At 35.2% G+C, this 13,909-nt stretch overlaps 1 protein-coding gene across 2 annotated transcripts; it reads left to right on the forward strand.

The window, feature by feature from the left end:
- Positions 1–8,830: 8,830 nt before the first annotated feature.
- Positions 8,831–12,655, forward strand: LOC142519138 (calmodulin-binding protein 60 B-like). 2 transcript variants are annotated; one of them, XM_075622076.1, is made up of 9 exons: positions 8,832–9,025; positions 9,462–9,537; positions 9,707–9,747; positions 10,083–10,579; positions 10,945–11,105; positions 11,215–11,412; positions 11,567–11,732; positions 11,832–12,052; positions 12,145–12,655. In XM_075622076.1, exons 1-9 carry the CDS (start codon positions 8,922–8,924, stop codon positions 12,208–12,210), a joined length of 1,530 nt encoding a protein of 509 aa, XP_075478191.1. In that variant the 5' UTR covers positions 8,832–8,921; the 3' UTR covers positions 12,211–12,655. The 2 variants fall into 2 exon arrangements, with proteins under 2 accessions (XP_075478190.1, XP_075478191.1); XM_075622075.1 differs by having other exon boundaries at positions 8,831–9,025; positions 11,832–12,655.
- The last annotated feature ends 1,254 nt before the right edge of the window (positions 12,656–13,909 follow it).

Raw genomic sequence — 13,909 nt, forward strand, 5'->3', positions numbered from 1 at the left:
GTATTGATAAAAGTTCTCAAGGAAATGTGGCCAGTACTTCAGGCGGTGGTGAAATATTATTCAGCGACGCGGCAACTGTTGCGGAAGGCAGGCACAAATTTTGTGACACATGGATTATGGATTCAGGTGCGACGTGGCACATGACGTCTCGGAGAGAATGGTTTGATCATTATGAACCAGTCTCAGGAGGATCTGTATTCATGGGAAATGATCATGCCTTGGAAATCGCTGGGGTCGGTACTATCAAAATTAAAATGTTTGATGACACCATTCGCACCATACAGGAGGTACGACATGTGAAAGGACTGACGAAAAATCTTTTGTCCTTGGGGCAATTGGATGATATCGGGTGCAAAACTCGTATCGAGAACGGGATCATGAAAATTGTGAAGGGCGCGCTTGTGGTTATGAAGGCGGAAAAGGTTGCTGCAAATCTGTATGTACTTTTGGAGAAAACACACAAAGAGGCAGAACTAGCTGTTGCATCAATTGGTTCAGGAGAAGAATTAACAGTGTTATGGCATAGAAAGCTCGGGCATATGTCAGAACGGGGGTTGAAAATTCTCTCAGAACGGAACCTGCTGCCGGGACTTACAAAAGTGTCATTACCATTTTGTGAGCACTGTGTTACCAGTAAACAACACAGATTAAAGTTTGGCACTTCTACTGCCAGGAGCAAAATCATATTGGAGCTGATTCATTCGGATGTTTGGCAAGCATCAGTTGTATCCCTAGGAGGAGCGAGATACTTTGTCTCGTTCATTGACGATTTCTCTAGGAGATGTTGGGTGTATCCAATCAAGAAAAAATCAGAAGTTTTCCAAGTTTTCAAAGCGCGGGTTGAACTTGATTCTGAAAAGAAAATCAAGTGTCTGAGGACTGACAATGGAGGAGAATATACCAGTGACGAGTTTGATGCATTTTGTCAACATGAGGGCATCAAGAGACAGTTCACGACGACTTACACACCTCAACAGAATGGAGTGACGGAGCGGATGAACAGGACCTTGTTGGACAGAACAAGAGCTATGTTGAGGACTGCGGGTGTAGAAAAATCATTTTGGGCAGAAGCAGTCAAAACCGCTTGTTATATTATCAATCGTTCTCCTTCAGTGGCGATTGATCTGAAGACTCTGATGGAGATGTGGACCGAGAAGCCGACAGATTATTCTCATTTGCATACATTTCGAAGTCCTGTGTACGTTCTGTACAATGAGCAAGAAAGATCGAAGTTGGATTCGAAATCCAAAAAATGTATCTTCTTGGGCTATGCTGATGGAGTTAAGGGGTTTCGCTTGTGGGATCCTACTGTTCACAAGCTTGTCATACCAGAGATGTTATCTTCGAGGAAGATAAAGTAAAGGGAGACAAAGGCACATTGAATTCAGAAACTACTATATTTCAGGTGGAGAATAAGACAGACGAAGGTCAAATTTCTTGTGAAGCAGTACCAGAGCACGAAGAACAAGAACATGTTGAGTCTGAAGTTTTCAATGTGAGGCAGTCAACTCGAGACAGAAGACCACCAGCTTGGCTTTCAGATTATGTCACTGAAAGCAACATTGCATATTGTCTATTATCAGAGGATGGTGAGCCATCGAGTTTCCATGAGGCTACTCAAAGCTCGGATGTAACTTTGTGGATGATAGCAATGCAAGAAGAATTGGAGCCATTAGACAGGAATCAAACTTGGGATCTTGTTACACTACCACGAGGGAGGAAAGCCATTGGATAACAGATGGGTCTATAAGATCAAGCGTGATGGTAATAACCAAGTGGAGCGGTATCGTGCTAGGTTGGTGGTAAAAGGGTATGCTCAGAAAGAAGGCATTGACTTCAATGAAATATTTTCCCCTGTGGTTCGGCTTACAACAGTCAGAGTAGTGTTGGCATTGTATGCAGTGTTTGACCTACATCTAGAACAGCTAGATGTGAAAACGGTGTTTCTTTATGGAGATCTTGAAGAAGAAATCTATATGCTCCAGCCAGAAGGTTTTGCGGAAAAAGGCAAAGAGAACTTGGTTTGCAGGTTGAAAAAATCTCTGTACGGTCTCAAACAGGCGCCGAGGTGTTGGTACAAGAGATTTGATTCATATATCATGAGCCTTGGATACAACAGACTGAGTGCATACCCTTGTACATATTTCAAGAGGTCTGGTGATGATTATATTATTTTGTTGTTGTATGTGGACGACATGTTGATAGCATGCCCCAACAAAGATCAGGTCCAAGGATTGAAGGCACAGTTGGCTAGGGAATTTGATATGAAGGACTTGGGACCAGCAAACAAGATTCTAGGGATGCAAGTTCACCGAGATAGAAGTAACAGAAAGATTTGGCTTTCCCAGAAAAATTATTTGAAGAAAATCTTGCAATGCTTCAACATGCAAGATAGTAAGCAAATTTCGACCCCTCTTCCTGTTAACTTCAAGTTATCCTCCGAGATGTGTCCTAGCAGTGAAGCAGAGAGGATGGAGATGTCTCGAGTACCGTATGCATCAGCAGTGGGAAGTTTGATGTTCGCCATGATCTGTACAAGACCAGACATTGCTCAAGCAGTGGGAGCAGTTAGTCGGTATATGGCGAATCCTGGACGAGAGCATTGGAGCACTGTTAAGAGGATCCTTAGATACATTAAGGGTACCTCGAATGCTGCATTATGTTATGGAGGATCGGATTTTACACTCAGGGGCTTTGTCGATTCAGATTATGCAGGTGATCCTGATAAGAGGAAATCTACTACTGGTTATGTGTTTACACTTGCAGGGGGAGCAGTAAGCTGGGTTTCAAAACTGCAGACAGTTGTAGCGTTATCTACAACAGATGCAGAATACATGGCAGCTACTCAAGCGTGCAAAGAGGCAATATGGATTAAAAGGTTATTGGAGGAGATCGAGCACAAACAAGAAAATGTTCCTTTGTTTTGTGACAGTCAGAGTGCCTCGCATATCGCAAGAAATCCAGCTTTTCATTCCAGGACAAAACACATTGGAGTACAATTTCACTTTGTACGAGAAGTAGTAGAAGAAAGAAGCGTGGATATGCAGAAGATCCATACAAATGACAACATAGCTGATTTTCTGACCAAGCCAGTGAACACTGATAAGTTTGATTGGTGTAGATCCTCAAGTGGTCTAGCGGAAACGTAAGCAGCAGGGGGAATGGCAAGATTGAAAGGATGAGTGGAGATGTGTTTGATTCTCAATCAAATCTCCAAGTGGGAGAAATGTCGGCAAGAACATTTAGGCAGGAGCATTTAATGGGAGCAGTATGTGCCAGCATAACTCGAAGAGAATTTGAACGCGGCAGCTGACTTCTGAAATGGGAGATGAAGATTCACACTGGATGATGCATCTATAAATAGAGGCATCATTCGGCATTTCTAAGTATCCCATTCACAAGTTTTTTCTTGTGTTTTATTATTCCTCCTATTAGTTCTATAATATTTGTGAGGTGTTTGTTCTCCTGTATTAAGAGAGTGTGTGATCTCTTTGGAAACACAGTGAGTGAGTTGTACACCACAAAATATTATAGTGGAAATCTTTTCATCTTGCCCGTGGTTTTTACCCTAATAATTTTTAGGGGTTTTCCACGTAAATCTCGTTGTCCATTTTATTCTTTATTTTCGGGTTTTATTATCTCAAATTCTGCACGTGGGACCAACAATGTAGTGTTTGTTATTGTGATGGATCCTTGTGAAACTAATAGTTGATGCTGGGAATAGAAAGGGGCTCACAAGCCTAACATCCATCAACAAGTTTCTTGCAGGTTTACTGTTGAATAAGTAGCATCCATGTAGAATTTCATTTGCCACCGATGGCGCATTTCGATAATTCATGCAGGAAACTACCAGGGGAGGATGATAAACCATAACCAGAGGAATGCAACAGTACAATGTGACTAACTTACTGATCAAACAATTGATCATGCTTCATTGATATTCCTGAAGTATGTTTTTGAAATCTGAATACAAAGATTTTAATTTTAACCGAAAGAAAGTATGTGGTAGTCTCGGTGTCATTGATGATATTCTTGGAGTATGAGATATGTTTGTATCACAAAAAAGCAGGGAAGGGTCTGATGTAAGACTTTAGGCCTCTGTCTCATAGCCTAGGCAGCCTAAGGGCTCCAAAACAAAATAAGGAATAATTTGATTTAATGATTTATTAATAATATGAGTAAAAGGAATATTTCGAGAATATTTTTTTTTAGGTAAGATTTGAAGTAAATAAGTTGGAGATGAATATTGTATTTTGTGCAGAAATCGCACTTTTGTGGTTAGAGATGGCTTAAGGGCTCCAAAATAAAATTTATAAGTTAGACAAATAATAATATTAACAAGGAACAAATTCACACGGGTTAAATTTATCCAACTTAAAAGGCATGTTTGTTGTTATGAATAAAAGAATTAAGTAATTGCACTGTTGTTTCATAGGTTATTATCATTTTGACAGAAAAATAGCACAAACCATTTAAATTATCGAGTACTTGGTAATGTTCGTTGGACTGTTGGTATTTTAGAGTAAAGAAAAATAACATGTTTTACTAATTTTTTTTTTGGGTGTAGCTTTGTTTTTATTGTTTTATTTGGTTTTAATGCTAAGAAATTAAATCTATCTGAGCTTGAAATTGATAAAAACGTATCGAAATTGTAAAAATTAAATCTATTTGAGCTTAAAATTGATGAAACTTATCGAAATTAGATGAATTGATTATATTATCAATTGATTTTAAAAAAATCTTGATTATACAAAGCTTAATCGATACTTTTGTAACCAAAACATAAAGACATGTGATGTTTAAGTGATAGTTGGTAATTTTTTATGAGTAAGTCTCTTGTGTGACGGTCTCACGGATCTTTATCTGTGAGAGGATCAACCCTATCGATATTCACAATGAAAAATAAAATTCTTAGCATAAAATGTAATATTTTTTCATGGATGACCTAAATAAGAGATCTGTCTCACAAAATACGACCCGTGAGACCATCTCACACAAGTTTTTGTCAATAATTTTTACATGTCATTTTATTCTCCTCAATTTGTTGCAATCTAATGTTCAAGATTTAGTAACTAGTTGGGGGTATTCTACTATGTTTTAGATACAAATTTACATATGTTGTTTTGAAAAAGCATATAGTAAAGTCATCTTCAACTCATTATACTATCTTCGTCTCATGTATTTATTCAATTTTATTTTTTGTATGTCTCAAATATATAGTCTAATTTTAATCTTTAGTATTATTTTCTCTACAATTTTACCAACCTATCTTTATTTTTAATTAATACTTTGTTCGATTTTTCGTAAAGTTTAGTTTTTCAAACAACTTTCTTAATATGTGTGAAAGCACGTACAAATCTAAATATATGAAATGGGTTGAATATTGTTTGGTGCGGCTTTAAATACAATATAACAAAATTTTTGCATCAAATACAAAGCTCTTTTTCAATTCATCAACTATAAACACAACTATGAAAGGAATGTCTTTAAAACATTCTATTTTATTTTATTCACTAGTTATTTTATTCCATGATTCATTTATTTATAAATTTATTAAATATAATAAAATCTTATTCTTAAATTTTTATAAATTTAATTTTATTCTTAGGAAAAATTAAGTTGGAATTAATTAAGTCTAATAAAATAATTAATTCAAATAAATTTATAAGGAAATTTATTAATATGAAAAACTGAACATCTATTACATGTTTAACATTGCAAGTATATATGTAATTATATTAAATATTAGCATTCCTTTGGTCCGATCAATATTTATATAAATCATATATACCAAAATCCTTTTGTATTTGTTGGGTGCAATAATTGTCTCTGCTTGGTAGAGCGATCGAACCGTGGTGCTTGAGCTGCTGTGCGGTTTAAAAGATTTGAGTTGCACCATTACCACTAGCTATAGCTTTTGGTAAAGCGGTAAGCACTCGGTCCTACAGTATTTCAAAATAAAATTAATTTCCATGAAAGATGTCATTTTGACGACATTTTATTTCAATCAATTTATTTTAAAATACATATAACCTTATCATTATTTGAATAATTGAATATATAAGCTTAAACCGAATAAACTTGAACTATAAATTTTTTTTGGAAAATTATGTACGGCGCTGCCTGCTACTATCGAGAACTCCTTAGGCGTGCGAGGACGCCCCAAAATCGGGTTCATGCTAGTCTTCTAGCATTTTTGGGCTCGCCCTAGGTTGATTTTGGTGAAAATTTTTAACCTAAATTTTTTATTTTTCTCTAAAATATTTTTTTCGTTGAACAAAAATTGGACGAAAAAGTGAAGTTTATACCGAATCTTTAAAATTTTCAACCAAAATCACTTTAAAAAACTGAAACTTTAAAATATTTGTTTTCAAAAAAATATTTTCCAGATCTGAAATCATATAAAAAAATTTAAAACAAACTTTTTTTCCAGATCTGGAACCAAATAATATCAAAAAGTTTAAACAAATCTCAATTGTTCAAGCATGAGTGACTCTGATACCACTTGTTGGGGAAAATCCATAAAGCACAGAATTCATCATGCTAAATCATTAAGAATTTGACTGAAAACTTAAGCGGAAGCGTACCTGAACTCATAATTCTGAATTCTTTAGACCGTGTCTTGATCTTTCAGATCTACGCGATTTTTCCTTGAGATAAAACTTTAGTTTTCTCTTCTAAACTATTTTCTTAATGAGTGAGACAATAGAGAACGTGATTGTGCGTGATCTGAGAACCACGACTCGTATATAAATAATGTTTATTATTATCTTATGATATTTGCGTTTTAGCTTATCATAAAAACAGAACTACACTTATGTCTTTACACACTATAAACTCACAACCTATTAGATACATTAAACCTCAATAATCTGAAACATTAGTCGATCAATTTATTTTGAACTTAACTTAACAGACAACTCACAACACATAATTATTCACATATAAACTCATATAAATAAAAATGATCCAATATTCCATACTTAAATCTTCTTGTTATATTTTACTCCACACACCAAGTGCTCGATTGATTCTCCACAACAAATAATTAATAATACCAAGTTTTTCTTTTCACCAAACGCGATGCAACACTGTCTCCTTTGACGCGTGTGGTGGTGTGTTTCATCCCTTGCTTTTCCTTTGGATTTTGTGTTTCACTCCGACCCTTCATTCCCACTTTCACTCGGTTTATGTCCTCACGCGATTATTTTAATAATTTATAAAAGTTAAATATTGATTATTGTCTTAATTAACTCCTCACGTCCTTTAACAATTATTTAGAAAGTGGACAGCAGGGTTAACCAAGTAATACTAACAACGATATCTCGAGTCTCATATCCTAAGTTGTAAACTTGTAATCATTCTTCCCAAAAACATAAAAATATGAACATTCATAATTAAACACATTAAATACTTTCAAAATAAAAATTCATGTCATAAAAGCATTCATTTAACAAGGATAAAATGGAAAATTCTTTTATAAAATTTATTTTTTCATTAATTTTTTAAATCCATAACAAAACACAGAAAATCTGAAATATATGAGATGAAGAGAATATCATCATTTATAAACATGGCCATGGGTCGGACCCACCGTAACCGTTGTTACGGTCCGGTCATGGAAATAACGGTTCATGTCCAGGTCCAGATCCAGGCCCAGTTAACATCGAAGTCCAAGCCCGGGACGTGTTGGATTTTTTTTAAAAAAAATTTATTATTTGTCAATTAATAAACATTTAAAAAATGTAGAAATATAAATTTAAAAATTTTTGCAGTTATAAAAAATCTATCAAATATTTCTTCTTTCAATAAAAAAATCCATCTTTCCAAAATTCTTCAATGAATCAAATACCGTAATTAAGACTATTAAAATATGATATTATCATTATAAATCTCGAGCTACAAACGTCATAATTTTCACTACTCTTTGCGGTCAGATCGTGGTCACATCTTACTCCAAGACTTCTTCTGTTTTATTCTTTTCTTTCAAGCCTCTATTACATACATTTTAAAAATATAATAATAATAATAATAATAATATTAACACGCGGGGTCGACGATTTTTGAAAGCTAAAACTGTAACTAGCCCGTCTAAAGTCTGTTACTATCAAGGTTTCGAGTCAAACTCGAACCATGGCCAAGTCTACATCTTTATGGCAATTTTATATTTAGAAAATAATTTTTCGGATATACATATATATATGTGTGTGTGTCTGTGTTTGTGTTTGTGTGTGTGTGTGTGTGGGCATTTTTTCTAGTCAATCCGCGTTTTGCTACGGGGGCTAGGGGAAAAAAATAGTTGTTAAACAACAATTCCACGTACTGACACACATTGCTTGTGGTTTAATGGTTATTATAATACTGACATTAAACGCAACTGAAAGTTGGTTAGAGATTTCTTGTTAATTTTTTTTGAGTAGATCTGAGACTGGTCTCACGAATCTTTATCTGTGAGACGAGTTCACCGCTATCGATATTAACAATAAAAAGTAATAATTTTAGCATAATAAGTAATATTTTTTCATGAATGACCCAAATAAAGATATGTCTCACAAATACGATCCGTGAGACCGTCTCACAAAATACGACCCGTGAGAACGTATCACACAAGTTTTTGTCTTTTTTGTCAGTAAAATAACATGTTTTTATTCATAAATCACATTGGAATAATATATTTTATAAAAATAAACATGCACTTGGGGGTTGACTTATAATATTCAAACGTCTTTGTTTTGTAGTTGTACATCGATGAACCTTTCTAGGAAACTCCGAGTCAACTATTCATCGGTTAAATCCTATATAAGTATTTGACAGTTGGCATTCAATTTCTGTTAGAGTCGTTTGCTGCAATCTTCGACCCTTTGATTATTACATTAAACTACTGTTTTAAGGTTGTAAAGCTGCTGAAAACAGGCTCTTTAATGGCTATGAAGAGGAAACTCGTGGACAGGGGAGAAGAAGAATCTCAACTTCCCATTGGTGAATATCAAGGCCGTCGATTTGGTTTGAGCCGGGCCGCTTCGAGGTATCGAATATCGACTAAGCCCGAACTTTTGACTTCGATATTTTAGAAAATTTTCGAATAGATTGAGTTAGTGAGTTATGCACTTTTTGAACTGAAATATCTATGTATGTGTTTAATACATCTTGTATGCTTATCAAAAATGAATTATGTCTTGTGGAATATGTGATCATTGATGTATTTTATAGGCTTTGGTAAACATGACTGAACCAACAGTCTTTGGTTTTGATTGTTGTCTACTTTTTTTCTTTTTTTTTTTTCAAAAGTTATAGTTAGTGGAACGATTTTTCGGTTTTTTTTATCCCATTACAGACTATTACTATTCTCGAACACTTTTTAAGTATCATGCATAATTCCTACTAATGGAAGCCAGATGAGAAAAATTAATCCGATAACAATAAAATTATGTAACTTTGTTGAGTTTTTTTTAATTTGGCAGCATACTCAGAGGGGCAAATAGTACACAGAGTCTGCAAGATTTTGTGCCGAGCTTTGAACCCATCCTTAGGAAATGGGTATGATGCCGCTTTCTTCTTTGATATGAACCGCGTCGACTTGATTTAATTTTTATTTTAAAATAAACAGAAAAATTTAGATTTTAAAAATGAAAATACTAAATTTGTAAATGTATAAAGTTGGTTTTGGATTAGCAATGTTCACGGTTATGTTGCTTCATGTTGATAGGTGCAAGAGGCCGTGGACCAGGCATTCAACCCATATTTGAGGTGGGTTTTCTTTTCTTGTACAGATTGTCGCAGATGTATTTGTTCTCGTATGAAATGTCTAATTTTTGTTGTCAATTTCTATTGATTTGGCGATCCTCGTACCTGATAAATATTTAGGACGTCTAGAAATATCGTTAACCATTGGTTATTAAGATGTATCGTATAATTTTAGCTTTCGAAAATTTTAACACATGATGTCGACTTTCATCGATAACAAAACTTGTGTTTGATGGTCTCATCGATCGTATTTTGTGAGACATATATGATTACAAGGGCTCACCGTTTGGATACATTAAACATTTACAAACTTGAGTTTATTTGTAATTTTGTTGCAGGTCCTGTGGGAATGAAATCCAGTGCTCCGAAACAGCGGCTTACAAGCTTCAATTTCACAGTAATCTACCGCACACCTTGTTCACCAACAGTAGGGTTGTATCCGACGGCGACGGCGGCGGCCCGATCAAGATTGTGTTGTACGATTTTTGTTCCAAGTCCGTTGTTAGAACTGGTACTCTATCTTCCATCAAAGTGAATATAGTCGTGCTTGATGGTGACTTTGGTCCCGATGATCGCGAAGATTGGGAAAAGAAGGATTTTGATCGGAAAGTTCTTCAGAGCAGGGAAGGGAAGAGGCCATTGGTGACTGGGGATTTGGTGGTTCCCTTGAAGGACGGAGTGGGCTATGTTGGTGACGTCAGCTTCACTGATAATTCAAGATGGATAAGAAGTGGGAAATTTCGGTTGGGGGCGACTGTTCATGCCAGTGCCGGTGAAATTAGGGTTAGAGAAGGAATTACCAATGCTTTCAAAGTTAAAGATCATCGTGGAGAGTGTAAGTATCTGCTGTATTGCACCTTTAATTACTTTTTCCATTGCCTCTCGATATGTCGTCAATTTGTATAAATTGCTTGGCAACTGTTCATATTTGTTCGTGTTTGTGTTATTTTACGTGTGGCTTAACTTAAACACCATTAGCATGCTTCTCTGTATCAGAGCAATAGTGAATTGTTAATGGAAACCGCTTGAAGGAAGGGTTTGAAATTTAACATGGTTTTTTTTTTTAATAAAATTTAACATGGATTTAATTCAGTTAAATGTGATTGACAAAATGGTGATTGATAAGGTCAAGATGTTTCCCTTTAGGAGAATCATATGCACGTGGTAATAGAAATTTACGGATGATTATCTGTCTTTCAGCATACCAGAAGCACTACCCCCCATCCTTGGAAGATGAAGTATGGCGGTTGGAGAAGATTGCCAAAGATGGCGTCTCCCATAATAGACTGGCTCAGTTTGGTTTGTTGTCAGTTCAAGATTTCTTGAGAGCGTATGTCACAGACATGCCCTCACTACGTGCTGTAAGATACTCATTCTTGATATTCACTGAGCCATCAAATTGTTCTGGTGAATAAAACTTGTGTTATTGACATTTACCGAACTGTATTAATCCTGAAGATCATTATGCAGGCACTTAGTAACATTTCGAACAAGACATGGGATACAATTATACGGCATGCTACGACATGTAAATTAGACAACAAGCTATATCTGTACAGGACTGTATGTGGTACCGGCCTGTTGTTTGACTCTGTCTACAAGGCTGTTGGTGTGACTTCTGATGGACAAACTTTCCATTTTTTGGATTCCAACGATGAACGTCAAATGGTTGGTATTTTCTTTTTCCTCGAATGTTTGTTGTTGCAACTATTTTCTTGTTTTGGGTGTGCTGCTTTAATTTCATGTTGCTCAAGGGAAAATAACAAAATTTATCGTTACCTCTCGGTGCGAAACTGATCTGATTTTCTATTCTTCTGACTAGAGGCTGGTGGAAGATCTGAAGCAGCATGCTTTCAAAAATTTAAACGACTGGATTCAAGTAGATGATCCGTCTGTAGTTGGCTACCCGATGCTGACTAGTTGGGGAGCTGGGAATTTGAATGATCCTAGCTTAGATTTTCAGGGCAGAAACTTCCTAGCTGAACTGGGTAAGGAATCATCAAACTCATTTTTCTTCCATTCTCTCTTAATATTATTCTCAAACATCATTTTTTCGGGGTATAAATGTAATAATTTTCTTCTCACAGAGCAACTACTGATGCCCGTAAATCCTGATCATCCAACGGTGTCTCCTGCATTCAATTGTGAAATAGAACGAGACTATAGTTCGTTTGAGAATCCTTTTGTTGAGAGTTCAAGTCAAATGCAAGTGAACCCGACAACTAGTGATTTTGTTGGGGAATTCTACACATTGGTCTCAGAGCCGCAACTTTCAACTGAAGATCCACCAATTGATGATAATTATCAGGTTGACTTATCAGCATGGCATGAGAATGGGTTGCTTCTTGATTCAAACAATCACCAAATAATTTCTTCTAATTCTCGAATCCTTGTCGCCAGGAATGGGAAACCCCAAACAAGCTGGTGCAAGATTCTGACAGTCGTAAAGTGGCGGATACTGGTTAAACGTAGTGCAGCTGCTAAAAAATGGGAACAGTATTTTTACAACTGTATATGGATGTAAATATCTTGGGGGCAATCGACATGTAAAATAGTGTGTTGTTTCGATGTCTTGATTCATGATCTCTTTATTCTTTGCTGCAAATGCAAACAAATGGTTTTTGTATAGAATGTTAGTTTCATATTTAGATGCAGCAATCAGTGAAGATTTGAAAACGCAGCGACGGCGGCTTTATTTGTAAGCATCCTGATGCAGGTCCAGTCAAGTCAGCAGCGTTTCAAATGTGTATGGTGGTGTTTTCAATTCTGCATGGTTAATGCTTGTATGAAAGGCAGTTTCAAGATTAGATCAGATTGAATTTTATAATATTTGTAAAAAAATTGAAAATCAATGTTCTTGCATGAATGCAAGCTTACATTGATTTGGTAATGAAACTATGAAATTGTTCAATTTTTAAGCTGCAAAACACACCTGTCAATGCAATTATCTTACATGTAAGAAAATTATTTATTTTAATTAAATTTGCGCTATTTATATTTTGGTTCAACATCTTGTGCTTTGAAATAACTACACCAGCGCTCCCTTCTTCAAACATGACTATATATTAGAATTTTGTTTCTATTTTCAAGCACGATTTGTAAGATCATGTAATTAATTATTCGATAATTTGGTATAATTAGAATAATTATTGAGTTTTAAATTAAAATAATTATTTATGCCAAATAATTTTAAAAATTGTGTTAAAAATATGTATTTTAGAATATCGGAGAATTTAACGATACAAAATACATATCGAGTTTAAATAACACACGATAGCAAAATAAATATAAACGGGATAAAAAGGGACATGGATACTACATTATATACATATATATACACACAACCTACCTTAAGAGTAAAAGAAGAAAGAAAACAAGTCATTCCCATAACCCAACCCTCTTCCCGTCACTTGTGTAGCGGCTGTGGTATAATTATGGTATTCATCCCAAGTCGAAACTCAAAAAATCTTGAAGGGTTGTCTTCTTAACATCCTAAGCTTCGATTCAAGCCATAAATCACAAATTTTTAGCAAGGATTAGGGTAGATCGAAGCTGCTGTTCCAGTGCTCTATTTTGTGCGTGAATTCTCCCGGATTTGGGTGATTAGTTTTTGTGTTGCTGCGATTTTTACAACTTGAATTTGTAAAAACAATTTAAACAAACTTTGTAGTGCTTTTAAGTTAGATGTTTATAGCCACTAGAAAATTGGGATTTCTATTAGAAATGGATTGATATGATTTTTCTATCAAAATATGTCAAAACCGAATTATGCAATTAAACTGTGTAGAAATGCTTATGTAATTCGAGAATATGACCTTTGTGCATTTGGAATTTGGAATTTTGGTTCAAATGAAAGTCGTAGATCTATGAGTTATCTTCGAAATGGTACCAGAATCGTTAAATTTTATAAAGAATAGAGAGAGAGTTATGCTCATTTTACTGAAACTGCTCAGTGGCTGGAACTTTGTCCGAGAACAGATTTGATATCTTGAGTTCAATGTAATGTTGGTTCAAATGATTGGGAGTTTGAATATGGTTTGAACTGGAAAAACTTAGATAATTGAGTTTTCTTTCATTTCCAATTGACGGATATTGATTTGAGTTAATATTGAGCGAGATATGAATTTTATGCTCTTTAGTGCCAAATCAGACATTGGAATATAAT

Source organism: Primulina tabacum, chromosome 11 (assembly GCF_025594145.1).
Source record: "Primulina tabacum isolate GXHZ01 chromosome 11, ASM2559414v2, whole genome shotgun sequence".
Taxonomy (NCBI): Eukaryota; Viridiplantae; Streptophyta; class Magnoliopsida; order Lamiales; family Gesneriaceae; genus Primulina; species Primulina tabacum.